This window comes from Dama dama, chromosome 30 (genome assembly GCF_033118175.1).
Source record: "Dama dama isolate Ldn47 chromosome 30, ASM3311817v1, whole genome shotgun sequence".
Classification (NCBI taxonomy): domain Eukaryota; kingdom Metazoa; phylum Chordata; class Mammalia; order Artiodactyla; family Cervidae; genus Dama; species Dama dama.
Genome location: NC_083710.1, coordinates 31,897,111 through 31,916,409, shown reverse-complemented (window position 1 = coordinate 31,916,409; position 19,299 = coordinate 31,897,111). Strand labels below are relative to the sequence as shown.

Sequence of the window (19,299 nt, the reverse complement as noted above, 5' to 3'; positions counted from 1 at the left end):
CCTGCCAGGCTCCTCTGTCCATGGGATTCTCTAGGCAAGAATATTGGAGTGAGTTGCCCTGCCCTCCTCCAGGGCATCTTACCCAGACATGTTTCTTTTATGTCTTATGTCTCCTGTTTGGCAGGCAGGTTCTTGAACACCAGCGCCATCCGGGAAGCATTACTATGAACAAAGCTAGTGGAGGTGATGGAATTCGAGCTGAGTTATTTCAAATCTTGAAAGATAATGCTGTGAAAGTGCTGCAGCCAATATTTCAGCAAATTTGGAAATTTCATCAGTGGCCACGGGACTGGAAAAAGTCAATATTCATTTCGATGCCAAAGAATGAGCTACTGCACAATTGCACTCATTTCACATGCTAGCAAGGTAATGCTCTGAGAATCCTTCAAGCTAGACTTCAGCACTATGTGAACCAAGAATTTCCAGATAACAAGCTAGATTTAGAAAAGGCAGAGGAACCAGAGATCAGATTGCCAACATCCGTTGGATCTTAGAAAAGGCAAGGGAATTCCAGAAAAATGTCTGTTTCATTGACTGCGCTGAAGCCTTTGACTCTGTGGATCACAATAAACTGTGGAAAGTTTTTAAAGAGATGGGACTACCAGGCCACCCTAGCTGTCTCCTGGGAAACCTGTATGCAGGTCAGGAAGCAACAGTAAGAACTTGACGTGGAACAACTGACTGGTTCAAAATGGGAAAAGGAGTACATTAAAGCTGTGTATTGTCACTCTGCTTATTTAACTTATATGCAGAATATAGTATGTAAAATGCTGAGCTGGATGAATCACAAACTGAAATCAAGATTGCCAGGAGGAATATCAACTACCTCAGATACACAGATGATACTACTCTAATGGCAGAAAGTGAAGAGGAGCTAAAGAGCATCTTGATGAGGGTGAAAAAGGAGAGTCAAAAAGCTGGCTTAAAACTCAACATTTAAAAAACTAAGATCACAGCATCTGGTTCCATCACTTCATGGTAAGTAGATGGGGAAAAAAATTGAAACAGTGACAGATTTTATATTCTTGGGCTCTCAAATCACTGTGGATGTTTACTGCAGCCATGAAATTAAAAGATGCTTGCTCCTTGGAAGAAAAGCTATAACAAACCTGGACAGCATATTAAAAAGCAGAGACATCATTTTACTGACATAGGTCCATGTAGTCAAAGCTGTTTTTTTTTTTTTTTTACTAGGCAAAGAATTTTATTTATCTTTGTCTCAAACTTTATTCTTAGGCTTCTTCAGCTTCATTAGCTGCAAAGAATGAATTGTATATAAGCAAAAACTGAAAAGAGCTGCAGTGTCCAGGGGCTTAGGCTTAAAAATATTAGAGATCTAGATTTTATCAGATCCATAAACAAAATTTTAAAAAGCAGTCATAATATAAAATAGCAGCTCCCAGTAACTTCTTCAAGATTTATCTTCTTCAGAAGTTAATTCAGTTTGCTTCATTCTTGGAAGCCTCATCAAAATTCTCCACAAGATCTGGAACTTCATCATCATCCTCCTCTCCAGTGTCAAGTGGTGCTTTTCCATCCACAGATTGTTTGGGCAGAGCTTCAGCCAGTCTCCTTAAACTGGTCAGACTGTCGGCACCAAGCTGGTTTAAGATGCTGGGGAGCATTTCTGTCAGTTGCTTTGTCTCAGCGTGGCCTGTAATGGTGAAAGTGTTTGCTGCCAGAGATGCCTGAACTTTAGGGTTGTTAAAGTGAATCACTGTTCCTTGATTTGTGAACATATTCACCTCTTCAATACCAGAGATATTGTTTACCCCTAACTTCTTTAAAGAGAACTGAGGTTTTTTGTCATCTGCTGTGGCTGTTCTATGAACCACCTTCTTCTTTCTGTGAGCAGTTCCTTTCCCACCAATGCGCACTTGTGCCTGCAGTTTGGAGAGTTTCTCCTGGTTCATGATAGTTTCTTTCATCTTGTTGGAGCAGAAATGGGGCCGCGTGGTGGACTAGGGTTGGCGCTCAGGTGGTCTCGGGCAGACCAGCTGAGGTTAGGCGCACACACGCGGGGACGCAAGATGGCAGCTAGAGCCAAAGCTGTGTTTTTTCCAATAATGTATGGATGTGAGTGTTGGACCATAAAGAAGGCTGAGCGCTGAAGAATTGATGCTTTTGAATTGTGTTGGAGAAGACTCTTGAGAGTCCCTTGGACTGCAAGAAGATCAAACCAGTCAATTCTAAAGGAAATCAGCCCTGAGTATTCATTGGAAGAACTGATGCTGAAGCTCCAGTACTTTGGCCACCAGATGTGAAAAGCTGACTTGTTAGAAAAGACCCTAATGCTGGGAGAGATTGAGGGCTAGGGGAGAATGGGGCAGCAGGGGACGAGATGGATAGCATCACCAACTCAGTGGACATGAATTTGAGCAAACTCTGGGAGATAGTGAAGAACAGGGAAGCCTGGTGTGCTTTAGTTCACAGGGTCATAAAGAGTCTACACGGATGAGAAACTGAACAAAGGGGAAACTGCAAGGGAGAGGGGATAAATTAGGAGCTTGGAATTTATAAATACACACTACTATGTATCAAATAAGCAATAGGAACCTACAGTATAGCACAGGGAACTATATTTAATATGTTGTAATTATCTATAATGGAAAAGAATCTGAAAAAGTATATATGTGTGTGTATTCATATACATGAGCTTCCCAGGTGGTGCTAGTGGTAAAGAACCTGCTTGCCAATTCAGGAGCCATAAGAGACAGTTCAATCCCTGGCTCAGAAAGATCCCCTGGAGGAAGTCATGGCAACGCATTCCAGTACTCTTACCTGGAGAATCCCATGGACAGAGGAGTCTTAATTCGTGCTACAGTCCATAGAATTGCAAAGAGTTGAACACAATTGAAGCAACTTAGAACATACACATACATATGTATATCTGAATCCCTTTCTGTACACCGGAAGCTAACATAGCCTTGTAAGTCAGTTATGCTTCAATTAAAAAAAAAAGCCCCAAATAAACAGAAAAAGGGTAGTCTTCAACAGATGATACTGGAGCAGCTAGGTGGATTTCTACATGGAAAAGAGTGAAGTTGGATTCCATCTCAAACAATACGTAAAAATCAACTAAAAGTGTATCAATGACCTAAACAGCTAAAACCATAAATGCTTAGAGGAAAATATAGGAGTAACTAACATTTCATGACTTTGGAGGTTTGATATTAGATATTTAGATATGATAAAAGCAGCATGAGCAATAAAAGAAAAAAATGGATTGGTTTCACTACATAAAACCTAGAAACTTTTGTGCCTCAAAGGACATTATCAAGAAAGTGAAAGACAGCCTACAAAATGGGGGAAAAAAACTTGCAAATCGTATCTGATATGGATTTCCCGATTTTCTGGATATCTGATATCCAGAATGTTTAAAGGATTCTTGGAGCTCCACAATAAAAGAACAAGCAATTTAAAAATTGGGGAAAGGACATGAACAGACATTTCTCTAGAATCTGTGGATTGGAAAGAATCCATAAAATCCTAAGTATATACTATAAAGAATTGAAGCCAGGGTCTTGAAGAGATATTTGTACTTGCATGTTCATAGCAGTATTATTCACAGTAGCTACCAGTGGAAACAAACACAAATGTCCATTAACAGATGAATGAAAAAACAAAATGTGTTTAAACGGAGAGTGAATTGTATGGTATGTGAATTATATCTAAAATTCTCCAAGCTAGGCTTCAGCAATACGTGAACCATGAACTTCCAGATGTTCAAGCTTGTTTTAGAAAAGGCAAAGGAACCAGAGATCAAATTGCCAGCATCCGCTGGATCATTGAAAAAGCAAGAGAGTTCCAGAAAAACATCTATTTCTGCTTTATTGACTATGCCAAAGCCTTTGACTGTGTGGTTCACAATAAACTGTGGAAAATTCTGAAAGAGATGGGAATACCAGAACACCTGACCTGCCTCTTGAGAAACTTGTATGCAGGTCAGGAAGCAACAGTTAGAACTGCGCATGGAACAACAGACTGGTTCCAAATAGGAAAAGGAGTATGTCAAGGCTGTATATTGTCACCCTGCTTATTTAACTTATATGTAGAGTACATCATGAGAAACTCTGGGCTGGAAGAAGCACAAGCTGGAATCAAGATTGGGGGAGAAATATCAATCACCTCAGATACGCAGATGACAGCACCCTTATGGCAGAGAGTTGAAGAGGAACTAAAATGCCTCTTGATGAAAGTGAAAGAGGAGAGTGAAAGAGTTGGCCTGAAGCTCAACATTCAGAAAACTAAGATCATGGCATCCAATCCCATCACCTCATGGGAAATAGATGGGGAGACAGTGGAAACAGTGTCAGACTTTATTTTTTTTTCAGGCTTTATTTTTTGGGGCTCCAAAATCACTGCAAATGGTGATTGCAGCCATGAAATTAAAAGACGTTTACTCCTTGGAAGGAAAGTTATGACCAACCTAGATAGCGTATTAAAAACCAGAGACATTATTTTGCCAACAAAGTTCTGTCTGGTCAAGGCTGTGGTTTTCCCAGGGGTCATGTATGGATATGAGAGTTGGACTGTGAAGAAAGCTGAGCACCGAAGAATTGATGCTTTTGAACTGTGGTGTTGGAGAAGACTCTTGAGAGTCCCTTGGACTGCAAGGAGATCCAACCAGTCCCTCCTAAAGGAATTCAGTCCTGGGTGTTCATTGGAAGGACTGATGCTGAAGCCGAAACTCCAATACTTTGGCCACCTGATGCGAAGAGTTGACTCATTGGAAAAGACCCTGATGCTGGGAGGGATTGAGGGCAGGAGGAGAAGGGGACGCCAGGGGATGAGATGACTGGATGGCATCACTGACTTGATTCATAGGGTCGCAGAGTCAGACACGACTGAGCGACAGCTGAACTGAACTGAAGGCTGTTTTAGGAAAATAAAAGAAGCACAAAACAAAGGCCAGCATCTTTGTTTGGACATCACTGATAGAAAAAAGTTGGGTTGATTTTACCCAGGAAGAATATATGGTAGATTGTTGGCAGTTACGTCTATTAACCATAGAAAAATCTTTTAAATTCTCCTGTGAAGTAAGAAGTAGCTTCCCAGTTAGGATGATGCAGTTGCAAAATATCCTAAAGGGGCAAATTTGTAATTATTAGACGTAATTCAACTAATCACTCAGAAAAGTAATAATGAGACTGGAGACAAAAACTTGTACATACCTTCAAAATTAGTATCAGGAATATTTCTAAATATTTAATGTAATATAGTTTTTTATGTTTTCTCATTAGGAGAAATTTACAGAGCAGTTTATTAAATTAAACATTTTGGTGCACTTTACATCCAGAATTATATTCCAGTTTCCTCCAACATTGCCTAATTTATTCATTATGGTTCATCTACAAGGTTTATAACTTAACTTTTTTTTTTTTAAACTTCATCATGGTAAAAGCAGAACATAGAATTTACTCTTTAAATTTTAGAATACAATAAGTGCACAACTTTTGAAGCAAGTTTATTGATCATCATTATGAACATTCTGTTACTTTTAATGAAGTAGATGCTTCCCTGATGGCTAGGTTGGTGAAGAATCTGCTGGCAATGTGGGAGACCCAGGTTCGGTCCCTGGGTCGGGGACATCCCTTGAAGAAGGGCATGGCAATCCTCTCCAGTATTCCTGCCTGGGAAATCCCAGAGACAGAGGAGTTTGGCAGGCTACAGTCCATGGGGTCACAAAGAGTTGGACACGACTGAGCGATTAACACTTTAAGTAGAGTTAATAATTATACTTTATTCTGCATACATTGTGATATGGCCCTTAAATATCAATATGAATGATACATTTATGCCTATTTTATTGTAGTCTTAAAGAGATGCAGATGTAGCTTTATGCAGGATATATTGAGTTTTGAATCGAAAGTATAGGTCTCTCTGAGTTGACATTGTTGATTTTTCTTACACTGAGCACCTTACTGAACACAGCAACTCTTTGTAAACAGATTTTGTTTTCATTCTGTGTTCTCTAGGTGTGGGGAGCTTTAGGGGAAGTCAGAGGGATGCCATGGAGATAAATGACCATCCCTGTCTTGGTCTGAGAAAGGGTCAGGACAGTCTCTATTCTCTTCTGGAGTAAAGTTTTCCTGCTGTTGTCTTAATCATTTTCTTCCATTAAATCATACTTCTCTCTTATTTTCTATTACATCCTTTCCTTGAATGTTTATTCTCCTCCTGCTATGTCTATGAACCTCTCATATATTCCAGTAGTCGTCTTATGTTCCAGTTGGTGTGTCTCTTGTCTTTGGGAATTCTAAAATACAGATGTGATTGCCCTTTATGTTCTTTCGAGAACAAAGAAAAACGATAACCACCTTATGTGATGAAGACCAAACTCCTTATCCAGGGATATAGTAAAGCCTGAGATTAACTGATCTCAGTTTCTTTTATAATCTTCCTCACCTGTACATGCACATATGCGTATACACACATGCACATTCCAGTTAAATAAATCACTGTTAACACCACTCTGCTGTCGCACATGTTTCTGTAGCATAATTAGCTCTGTGGTAAGTGGAATGATTTAAGTGTAATGTGAAAGTATCATTGGTCATAAATGTCTATTTTCTAGCACATCAATGTTTGGAAGCATTCAAGGGCAGTCTTTCTTCCAAAGATAATATTTAAACATTGTTTGATGATAAGAGCTGAAAATCCTCAGTGCAAATCAAAATCACAGTGAGATCAGATCACACTTGTTAGATCAGAAAGACAAGGAATGTTGTGAAGGTGTGGGAAAAAAGCACCTCTTATACACTGCTGATGGGAATATATATTGGTGCAGCCAGTTTGGAGGTTCCTCAGAAAATTAAAAATTGAACTGACTGATGATGGGCATTTCCACTTCTAGACATTTATCCCAAGAAAATGAAAACACTAACTCGAAAAGATACATGCACTCCCACGTCCCTTGCAGCATTATTTACAATAGCCAAGATATGGAAGCATTCATGTCCACTGATGGTTGAATGACTAAGGAAAATGTGAGACACATGCACAGACACTGAAATATTATTCAGCCATAAAAAAGGGAAATGCTCACATTGCAACAACATGGACGGATAAGTCAGAGGAAGACATAGTGTGTAAACTCACTTATATGTATTAATAGACTCTGAAATCAAGTCAGAACTTAAACTGATAGATTCAAGAAACAGATTTATAGTTGCCAGAGCTGGGAAGGGAAAGGTGGATGAAATGGATGGGAGAGCAAAAGGCACAGTCTTCCTTAAAAAATAAGTCATGGGATGCACAACATGGTGACTGAGGTTAATACCTTATTGTAAGTTTTAAAAGTTTCTAAGAGAGTAGGTCTTAGAAGTTTTCTTCACAGGAAAAAGTTTGTATGGTGATGGATATTAACTAGGTTTATTGTGATCATTTTGTAATGTGTCTATATGTCGAATCATTATATTGCACACTTGAAACTAATATAATGTTATATGTTAACTATATCTCAGTGAAATTTAAAAAAATCTTAAAATGTGATACCATGTATTAATGTTTGAAGTCATATTCGATCTAGATGTGAGACAAAGAGATTGTTTAGATTTATTGTGCTTTGAAGGAAAATATGTTCTGTGTGTGATCTGTAGATGCAGTGCAAAAAGGAGAAAGCTCAAAATCCAGGTGAAGTGAAACAGATCGCCAGCCCAGGTTGGATGCATGAGACGAGTGGTCAGGGCTGGTGCACTGGGAAGACCCAGAGGGATGGGATGGAGAGGGAGGCGGGAGGGGGGATCGGGATGGGGAATACATGTAAATCCATGACTGATTCATGTCAATGTATGGCAAAAACCACTACAATTAAAAAACAAAAAACAAAATCCAGATGAAAAATTGCCTGTTTATTACAAGCAGAAGATTTATTAATAGTATCAAGAATCTCTGATCTTTTCTGTTAAGCTTCTGGTACAGCTGCAAATGTAGGCAAAATACCTATGCGGCTGTTTTTTCTACTTTTAACAAAAAATTGAAGACTGTCACTGGATTACATTTTTAATTCTGCCACAGGGTTTCCTGTTAGAAGTAAGTACCTTCAGGAGCCTGCATTTGAAAGGGAAACCTGAGCTCTGAGCTTTAAGGCTGAGAAATTTGATTATGATGCTTGTAACAATTGCCAGTGGATACTTGCTGTGCTGGTATTTTATTAGGATTGTGTTTTGTTTTTCTCATGTTCTGTTACAATGGTTATTTTTAAGTGTTAATTTTGCATAATGTGAGATTTTTCTGGAAACATTAAAAAAAATTTTTTTTTTTTGGTAACTTTAAACTTTTTATTTTGTGTTGGGGCATAGCCGATTAACAGTGTTTTGGCAGTTTCTGGTGAACAGCAAGGGACTTAGCCATACATATACATGTATACATTCTCCCCCAGATTCCCCTCCCATTTAGGCTGGCACGTAACATTGAACAGAGTTCCGTGTGCTGTACAATAGGTCTTTGTTGGTTACCCATTTTAAATAAAGCAGTGTGCATGACCTTCCCAAAGTCTCTCACCGTCCGTTCCCCTTGACAACTCTAAGTTTGTTTTCTAAGTCTGTGAGTCTCTGTTTTGTAAGTTCTTTTGTATCATTTCCTTTTAGCTTCCACATATAAGGGATGTCATATGATATTTCTGTCTTACTTCACTCAGTATGACAACTCTGCATCCATGTTGCTGCAAATGGCATTATTTCCCTTTTTTAAATGGCCGAGTAATATTCCACTGAATATATGTACCGCATCTTTATACATTCCTCTGTCAATGGACATTTAGGTTGCTTCCATGTCTTGGCTGTTGTAAACAGCCCTTCAGTGTAACTGGGATGCATGCATCCTTTCAGATCACGTTTTTCTCTGGGTATATGCCCAGGAGTGGGATTGCAGCATCATATGTAGCTCTATTTTTAGTTTTTTAAGGAACCCCTCCATAGTACTGTTCTCCATAGTGACTGTACCACTTTACATTCCCACCAACAGTGCAGCAGGGTTCTCTTCTCTCCACACCCTCTCCAGCATTTGTTGTTTGTGGATTTTTTAATGAAGGCCAATTTGATTGGTGTGAGGTGATGGCTCATTGTGGTTTTGATTTGCATTTCTCTAATAACAAGCGATGTTGAACGTCTTTTCATGTGCCTGCCTATTGGCCATCAGTATGTCCTGTTTGGAGAAATGTCTATTCAGGTCTCCTGCCCATTTTTTGAATGGGTTGTTTGTTTTGATGCTATTAAGTGTCATAAGCTGGTTGTAAATTTTTGGGACTGATCCTTTATGGTCACATCATTTGCAAATATTTTCCCCCAGTCTGTGGATTGTCTTCATTTTGCCAATTGTTGCCTTTCCTGTGCAAAGACTTCTGAGTTCAGGTATGTCCCATTTGTTTATTTTTGCTTTTATTTCCATTATTCTGGAAGACAGATTGAAAAAGACATTGTTGTGATTTATGTTAGAGAAATAACATAAATCTGGAGTGGGTAGCCTGTCCCTTTTCCAGCGGATCTTCTCAACCCAGGATTGCATTGCAGGCAGATTCTTTACCAACTGAGCTATCAGGGGAGCCCATGTTAGAGAGTGTTCTGCCTATGTTTTCCTTTAGGAGTTTTACAGTGTCCGGTCTCACATTTAGGTCTTTAATCCATTTTGAGCTTATTTTTATGTACAGGGTTAAGAAATGATCTACTTTCATTTTTTTTTTTTTTTTTTTGTTTTTAACTTGTGGCTGTCCAGTTTTCCCAGCACCATTTGTTGAAGAGACTGTCTTTACAACATTGTGTGATCTTGCCTCCTTTATCATAGATTAATTGACCAAAGGTGTGTGTGGGCTTATCCTGTTCCATTGATTTATATTTTTATTTTTGGAAACACACAAATCTTGTAACAGATGCTTAGACTTGTCTTTTCTCACACCCAGCATATCTTTGTGCTTCTGCTCATTGCTCGGTGTTTCATCTGCCCTGAATCCTCACTTAGCCACCTTGTTGTCTACCACGGCTTAAATTCCAGCTCCCTGTGATGTGTGACTGACTGCTTTCTCTGCTGTCTCTGATAGAATGGATTGTTCCTTCATTTGTCTTTCCTTTAAAACATTGATTTTATGTACAAGTTAATGATATTTAGTCATTGCCCTCCAAACATCACTAGTGTCCCTTTGTAGTCACTTATTTCTGTCCCCTAGCCAACTACTCTATCACATCTAATCCCTTGAATCTATTTGTCCCTTCCACTATTTAATTGTAAGGGATTTGATTTACATCATACCTGAATGGTCCAGTGGTTTTCCCTACTTTGTTCAACTTAAGTCTGAATTTGGCAATAAGGAGTTCATGATCTGAACCACAGTCATCTCCCAGTCTTGTTTTTGCTGACTATGTAGAGCGTCTCCATTTTCGACTACAAATAATATAATCAATCTGATTTTGGTATTTACCATCTGGTGATGTCCATGTGTAGAGTCAACTCTTGTGTTGTTGGAAGAGGGTGTTTGCTATGACCAGTGAGTTCTTTTGGCAAAACTCTATTAGCCTTTGCCCTGCTTCATTCTGTACTCCAAGGCCAAACTTGCCTATTATTCCAGGTATCTCTTAACTTCTTGCTTTTGCATTCCAGTCCCCTATAATGAAAAGGACATCTTTTTTTTGGTGTTCTAGAATGTCTTGTAGGTCATCACAGAACCTTTCAACTTTAGCTTCTTCGGCATTACTGGTTGAGACATAGACTTGGATTACTGTGATATTGAATGGTTTGCCTGGGAAATGAACAGAGATCATGCTGTCATTTTTGAGATTGCACCCAAGTACTGCATTTCAGACTCTTGTTGACTATGATGGTCACTCCATTTCTTCTAAGGGATTCTTGCCCACAGTAGTAGACATAATGGTCATCTGAATTAATTTCGCCCATTCTGGTCCATTTTAGTTTTCTGATTCCTAAAATGTCGATGTTCACTCTTGCCATCTCCTGTTTGACCACTTCCAATTTACCTTGATTCATGGACCTAACATTCCAGGTTCCTATGCAATATTGTTCTTTACAGCATCGTACTGTACTTCCACCACCAGCACATCCACAACTGGGCATTGTTTTCACTTTGGCTCCGTCTCTTCATTCTTGCTGGAGTTATTTCTCCACTCCTCTAGTAGCGTATTGGGCATCTTCCAACCTGGGGAGTTCCTCTTTCAGTGTCCTCTCTTACTGCCTTTTCGTGCTGTTTATGGGGTTCTCAAGGCAAGAATACTGAGTGGTTTGCCATTCTCTTCTCCAGTGAACCACATTTTGTCAGAATGTAGGAGGTTCGTGACATTGTGCAGGAGGCAGTGATCAAGACCCAAGGAAAAGAAATGCAAAAAGGCAAAATGGTTGTCTGAGGTTGTCTTACAAATAGCTGAGAAAAGAAGAGAAGCTAAAGGCAAAGGAGAAAAGGAAAGCTATATTTATCTGAATGCAGAGTTGGAAAGAATAGCAAGGAGAGATAAGAAAGCCTTCCTCAGTGATCAATGCAAATAAATAGAGGAAAACAATAGAATGGAGAAGACGTAGATAGAAATCTCTTCAAGAAAATCAGAAATACCAAGGGAACATTTCATGCAAAGATGGGCACAATAAAGGTCAGAAATAGTATGGACCTAGTAGAAGCAGAAGATATTTAGAGGTGGCAAGAATACACAGAAAAACTATACAAAAAAGATCCAGACATCCTGGAATGCAAAGTCAAGTGGACCTTAGGAAGCACAACTACTAGTGGTACTTGGTGGAAGTTAGTGCAAGTGATGGAATTCTAGTTGAGCTATTTCAAATCCTAAAAGATGATGCTGTTGAAGTGCTGCACTCAATATGCCAGCATATTTGGAAAACTCAGTAGTGGCCACAGGAATGGAAAAGGTCAGTTTTCATTCCAATCCCTAAGAAAGGCAGTGCCAAAGAATGTTCAAACTACTGCACAATTGCGTTCATCTCACACGCTAGCAAAGTAATGGTCAAAATTCTCCAAGTCAGGCTTCAACAATACGTGAACCGAGAGAACTTCCAGATATTCAAGCTGGATTTAGAAAAGGCAGGGGAACCAGAGATCAAATTGCCAACATCCACTGGATCATAGAAAAAACAAGAGTTCCAGAAAAACTCTTGCTTTATTGACTACACCAAAGCCTTTGACTATGTGGATCACTACAAACTGTGGAAAATTCTGAAAGAGATGGGAATACTAGACCACCTTACATACCTCCAGAGAAATCTGTATGCAGGTCAGGAAGCAATTGTTAAAATCAGACATGAAACGATGGACTGGTTCCAAATTGGGAAAGGAGTATATCAAGGCTGTATATTGTCACTCTGTTGATTTAACTTATATGCAGAGTACATCATGTGAAATACCGGGATGGATGAAACACAAGCTGGAATCAAGATTGCCGGAGAAAAATCAGTAACCTCAGACATGCAGATGACACCACCCTTATGGCAGAAAGCGAACAACTAAAGAGCCTCTTGATGAAAGTGAAAGAGGAGAGTGAAAAAGTTGGCTTAAAACTCAACATTCAGAAAACTAAGATCATGGCATCTTGTCCCATCACTTCATGGCAAATAGATGAGGAAACAATGGAAAACAGTGACAGACTTAATTTTCTTGGGCTCCAAAATCACTGCAGATGGTGACTGCAGCCATGAAATTAAAAGACACTTGCTCCTTGGAAGAAAAGTTATGGCCAACCTAGATAGCATATTAAAAAGCAGAGACGTTACTTTGCTGACGAAGGTCCATCTAGTCAAAGCTATGGTTTTTCCAGTAGTCATGTATGGATGTGAAAGTTGGATTATAAAGAAAGCTGAGTGCTGAAGAATTGATGCTTGTGAACTGTGGTCATGAGTATTAGGGGATTCAGTGTGCTCCAGAGATTGGAAATTAATTAGGTTAAGGGAATAAGCATTGAAAATCACATATAGCTTATTCCCAGTTTAGTTACTGAATAACTTCAACTTCAGCATGGTTGATCTCTGATCCTCAGTTTCCTCACTTTTAAAATGGGCATAATATATAATTCATCTTATTATTAATAGTATTTGAAGAAAAGAAAGATAATTTGTTGAGCTCTTTTTACCCTTCATGTTAGCATTAGATATGCACCAGTGAACAACATAGGATAATTGTTCTGTTACAATTTATTCTTGAGAAGTGTAAACAGACATTAGAGGGTAAATATTTACAGTTATGATTAAACTTTTGAGGGAAACATGCAAGGGTGCTGTGAGAGCATGTAATAGAGATTTAACTGAGCTTGGGCAAATTTGGTAAAGTGTCCATGAGACAGAGAAGAGGAAGCAGAAAGACGAGCAGACACTTAGAAGGATCTTGGTATGATGCTTTTATGGCATAGAAGTATGACTGGAGTGTAGTGATAAAATGGTCAGATTATTATATGTTGAACTTATTTTTAAGTCAGTGGGAACCTGTTTAAGGGAATAGATATGAAGAGATTGGCATATTAAGATCATCTGGCTGCTGTATGAAGGATGAATTGGAGGTGACTTAAATTAGGTTATAGTGAAGTAATGGACAAATGAAGCTGAATTCCATTTATGTTTTGTACATGGCATTTACAGGACTTGATAGTTGCTTTTAAGTGTTGAAAGAGAAGAGTCAAAGGTTATGCCCAGTTTTCTGGGAGCAACACTGGATGCACTAGGACACCCTATACAGAGAGAAGATTGAAGAGTGCTTTATGGAGGGGGATGAAATTGGTTTGTTCTTTGGTTTTGAGTTTTTTTAGATTCAAGATCCCTTTGAGAATAGGGCTTTCCTCATGGCTCAGTTGGTAAAAAATCTGCCTGCAGTACAGGAGACCCAGGTTCTCTTCCCAGGGTGGGGAAGAGACTACCTTTTGAGAATACCTAAGTAGAAATGTTAGGTTGGCCATGATATATGTGGATTGGAGTTCAGAAGAGAGCTCTTGGTGGAGTATTTTGGAGTGGCTTTAAGAAAGCTTGGGGCAGAAGCCTTGGGAGAAAAACATGTAGACCAAGAAGTGAATAGAGGAAATAGAATTAATAATATTTAGAGGTTGAATAGAAGAAAAGGAAACAAAGGAGACAGTTACTAGTAATAGGAGAAAAATCGGGAAAAGGTGAAAGGTAGTAGAAATCAAAGGATAGGAATGTTTCCGAAAGGAGTCTGCTCTCCACTGTGTGTCATACTGACTGCTCAGCTCAATAAAATTAGGATTGGAAAAGTGCTTTGGCAACTGGAGGGCAGGAATGACTTTTAGTTAGCTATTACTGCATAACAAATCACCCCAAACCATAATGGCTTTAAACACCCAACATTTCTCTCAGTTCTCCAGGTTGGCAGCTTGAGTTTGGCTTGACTGGGTAGTTCTGCTGATCTGGGTCGGCCTTAGCTGATTGACGTGGGCTTGCTCATATATCTGCAAGTGTGTGTCTGTGATCAGCCAAAAGTTTGTCTGTGATTGGCTTCCTTCATGATGGTCATGCCTGGTATAACTGAGATCTCTCTCTGTATGTGTCTCCGTTTACAGTGGGATAACTTCCGTGTGTGTGCTCTTCTTAGGAGGAGTTTCAAGAATGCAAGTCAATAAATTTCACAACACAAGCACTTTTTAAGCTTGCCAGTGTCCCAATGACCAAAGTCATAAGACCATCTCAAATTCAAGTGCTGGAAAAACATTCTTCTTGATGAGAGTAGCCACAAAATCACATTGCAAGGCTGTAGATAGAGGGAACAGAAAAATTTGTTGTCATTTTTGAAGTCAGCCTCAGTGATTATGGCAAAAACAGTATTGCTGGTGTTGGAGGATGCTGGAAACAGGATTGGGTTAGTATGATAAGCAAATGGGAACTAAGGAAGTGCAGATTACTTTTTGGAAAGCTTGGCTATGAAGGTGGTTTGAGAGAGAAGACAGTAGCTAGAGGCATGTAGAAAGTAAACAGGCATGTTGTACTTTCTTGCCCTTCCTGCCCGAATTTCTTTCCACACAAGAACAGAGTGCTTATGCTGGGAAAGGAATCTAGTAGACACGGAGGATACAGATGCTGAGCAGGAAGAGATAACGGATGAAGTGAAAGTCTCTGAGAAATCTGTAGAGGATGTGATTCTGTGCACTTGTGAAGGGATTCGTTTTTGACATGAAGAGGGTTACATACTTTCTAGTTAACAGAAGGAAAGGAGGAACTTGGTACACGTGTAGTATAGGTACATGTAGCCAATAGTTCATTCTGGTTTTTTTGTAAGATTGTATGGAAAAACCCGAACAAAATTTTTAGCCAGTCACAACAGATGGGAGACTGGGAAAGTTTTCTGTGTGACAGCTTCTGTTTTCTCAGTGAAGTAGAGTGGGGGTTCTAAGAAGAATGTGTGCTTGAGGTTTGATGTGAACAGAGAAGCTGTGTAATCTTATCCCCTCAATGAATGAGACAGTGAGCTGACCGCTGGCTAGGAAGTGTTGTTGTTTAGTCACTTAGTTGTGTCCAACTCTTGTGACCCCATGGACTGTAATACCAAGCATTTAATAAATGAGAGATATTGTCATTATTAATATAAAATATTACTTTAAAGGGATTTGTCAAAACACTTTGTGTTATTAGTTAGAAAGTGGTGCTAGTTGAGATGTTCTTGGGTCTTTAATTCTACTTCCATGATGGTCCTTGAAAAGATTGTAGGCAGGAGAGTAACCGTGTGTTTAATCATTTATAAATAAACATTACCAAAAATGAACAAAATGGGTCTGCTTTCTAAAATGACTTCCTGAAGCATTTAATATTACTTTGTATTACCAAAACATAGAGGAATAACTATTAAATATACTTAATTTGAATTAATAAAGATATTTCAGTCTGAATGGTTGGGTTAGTGGTAACATTTATATGGGAAAAAAAAACCTTTTTGTTTTAGTAGTTGGAAAATTTGTAAATGTTGCCTTAAGGTGATGATATACTTAAAGAAGAATAGCATAATTTATTTTGTCTCTTTTCTTTTAGGACACTCACTCATTATTTTTTCAGTTATCTCTGGCCAAAAAGAAACCCTTCTTACTCTATGTCCTGGAAGGGTTGTATTGGTATTTATGGAGGGCGCCATCTGCTGGTTATAAGAGGTACCGGCTGTAGGAAGCGTACCTTTTACAGTTGTCAGACTTCACAAAATCTTGTTTTCTTTCCAACTCCACCTTAAACCTGGAGTAAAGTCCCAGAAGGAAAAGCAGCTTTTAATAAACATGGGAAAGTAGAGATTCTAGTAGTGACTTGATTTGATTTCTGTGACTCTGATAAACTTGTTGCCACATACTGGCTGTTGAAGAAAAATTATTATGAAAATGACAGATACCTGTTTTTATTTCTTCCCAGATCACTTTACCAATGACTGTTGCTATATCACCCTTGTGGTTTAATCCAGTGGATGTTGTGTTCTTTTTTCCCATTCATTGGAAGGACCTTAATATTTTTATTGCAGTCTTTATTGCATCTTGTGAACATTTACCTACCTCTAGGGTAGAATGATGATTTCATTGATTTTTTTTTTTTCCTTTCTAGGATTGTTAGTATGATTTTTAAAATTACCGGTATGTTTGTTTTAATTACCATTTTCTTTGAACTTACTCAGTGGTTGTATAAACTCTTTAGTATTAGAATAGTTTGTGTTTCATTGTTCATTCTGTACACAAAACTGTAGGTATTTATAACAACATGTATATAATGGTATTTGAAATTAATATATACGTATATGTGTGTGGTATTTAAGTCCCTCAATTGTGCCCAACTCTTTGCAGCCCAATGGACTGTGTAGCCTGTCGGGCTCCTCTGTCCATGGGATTTTTCAAGCAAGAATACTGGAGTGGTTGCCATGCCCTCCTCCAGGGGATCTTCCCAGCCCAGAGATTGAACCTGAATTGGCAGGCAGATTCTTTACTACTGAACCACTCGGGAAGCCCATATACATATGTACTCTATAATACATTTATATACAGTGTATAAATGGACTATGACACAGGTCTGTTTTTATATAAATAATTTAAGGCACTACTTATTTTCAGTTCATTCGCTCTATCATAATATATACTATTGAAATTCAACACAAAATGAATGTCAAATAATTTCTTTGACACTATTTCAGAGGAGAAGCTGTGTGTCTATGTGTCTTTTCCCTTTGACTTCCCATAACAGTTGAATAACCTGTTTCTTTACTGTAACCTGCCTTTCTTCTTCTGCATTGCTCTCCTTCTCTCTCTCCTTTCCACCTTTTTTCTCTTACATTATTGTTTGGTGTTTGTTCTTGTTGTTGTCTAGGAAGTACATAGAGATCAGTTTACCAAATCCAAGGGCCTGGGGTTATCTTGAAAGAGTGATGTGTATTTCCAAAGTCACTAACACTATATACCATCTCTCCATCTTCAAACATTTTTTTTTTCTAGTTAAAAAGCAATATTTTTCTCTTTTTTGACCCTCTTCTGTTTTCTTTCCTGACCCCACCCCCCACATCAATACAGATATTTCTTAAGAGTTTAGTCTCTGTATCTCAGCTCACCCTACACATTTTCTTTATTGATTCTGTAAGCCCCCAAAGCGTAAGCTATACGTGGTGCTAAAAAGTTTTCTTTCATTGACTTTTCTCTAGAACTTCAGCTTAACATCCCTAGTTGCCTTAGTTTTTCCGGAGCCCTGACTTCTCCCTGGTTTCCCTGCCCCTGTGGTGAGGAGGGCAGTCACTGGCCGTGTTCTGCCCCAGTGTATACTTGGTACGCAGAAAACTGCTGTCACACCAGCCAGGTTCTCAGTAGATGGTAAATGGTTGACTTTCTAGGAACAAAGGCTTTGAATCTTGTTATCATCTTCTACTTCTCTCAAGTAAGCATTCAGAGTCTTTGCATCAGTTTTCTTATTTTCAGTCATTCCCTGCAGTCTGTTCCTTATTAGTTCTTATTGGAATTTTGTAGCAGTTTCCTGCTTTTATTGTGTTTGATTTCTCTTCTGCCTAGTCTGTACTTCCTATTCGAGCCACTCTCTCTTAAAATAGTTCTGGTCATTGATTTAGCAAGTATTTCTTGAACATCTACTGTGTTCTAAGGATGCCTAAAATGATACATACTATCCTTGTTCCAAAGGACATCAACCCTGAATATTGATTGGAAGGACTGATGCTGAAGCCCCAATATCTTGGCCACCTGATGCAAAGAGCTGGCTCATTGGAAAAGACCCTGATGCTGGGAAAGATTGAAGGCAGGAGGAGAAGGGGGTGATAGAGGATGAGATGGTTGGATGGCATTACTGACTCAGTGGACGTGACTTTGAGCAAACTCCTGGAGATAGTGAAGGACAGGGAAGCCTGGCATGCTGCAGTTCACGGGGTCGCAAGGAGTCAGACATGACTTAGTGACTGAACAACAAATCCTTGTTTTAAGGAGCTTCTAGTCAAGTAGGGGAAACAGACATAAACTTATTAAATGTGATGTGATTAAATGCTAATTATGATATGTTCACAGTTTTCCAGCTGTAGGGGAAGAGCCAAGCTCGGCCTAAGGAGGTTGGGAGAAGTTTAAACATAATCTTGAGAATTCAAGGTACATGGAGTTTGCTTATAGAGAGGGGCCAGTAAATTTATCTTTGAGGAAACAGCTCATGTGTATACTCACAGAAGTATTTCAAACCTCTGCTCACAAAACCATTGCTTATGAAGCTGAAGTGCAAACTGAGAGACTTGCTTCTTTGTTGCTCTACTTTTCCTTCTTTGCTCCCTTTTACTTCCTTCTACTTTTTCCTTTAGTAGTGGTTTTAGACCAGTAACAAATTCTGAACTTTGTTCTCTGGGATTTATTCATATTCTTTTCTCTGTCCTTTTGTTCTGTATATTGTTAACACTTCACCCGCATCTACTTTCAATTTCTTTAAATCTTACATTTTTCCAGGCTTGTTGTTTGTTATTTCTGTTGATTTCTTTAGGATTTATTGTGATTTAATCGTCTAGGGGGAATGTCTTTTTCCTTTGTCATTTTGAGACCTATCTTAACTCATGTGGCCCTATAGCCACTCTAGAATGTCATGCAGGTAATAGGTTCTTGATACAGTTTTGACTGTACAGATGGAACTATGTCTGCATTATTAAGCAGACATGTGTCTTATGATCACAATCGTGTCTATTGTTAAGGGAGACGAACAGCTTTTGCTTCTGTTGAGGCAAGGTAGAGAGACTTTGTTATATTCCAGGTTCTATGGAAAAGTGGGAATCCTATCACATTTATATTTACCTTCCTGTAGAATGGTTTATCCTAGGCATTCACTGAATATCTTCTTTGGTTGAAGGAACACAAACAG

At 38.8% G+C, this 19,299-nt stretch overlaps 2 protein-coding genes across 7 annotated transcripts in view; one reads left to right on the top strand and one right to left on the bottom strand.

Moving 5' to 3' along the window:
- PDS5B (PDS5 cohesin associated factor B) overlaps positions 1 to 19,299 on the top strand; it is a 170,391-nt gene that overhangs the window by 34,625 nt on the left and 116,467 nt on the right. The gene's annotated exons all lie outside the window — the stretch shown is intronic.
- LOC133049122 (transcription factor BTF3-like) lies at positions 1,200 to 1,943 on the bottom strand. The gene has a single exon (XM_061133026.1). The coding sequence runs from the start codon at positions 1,926 to 1,928 to the stop codon at positions 1,440 to 1,442; it is 489 nt and encodes a 162-aa protein (XP_060989009.1). The 5' UTR covers positions 1,929 to 1,943; the 3' UTR covers positions 1,200 to 1,439.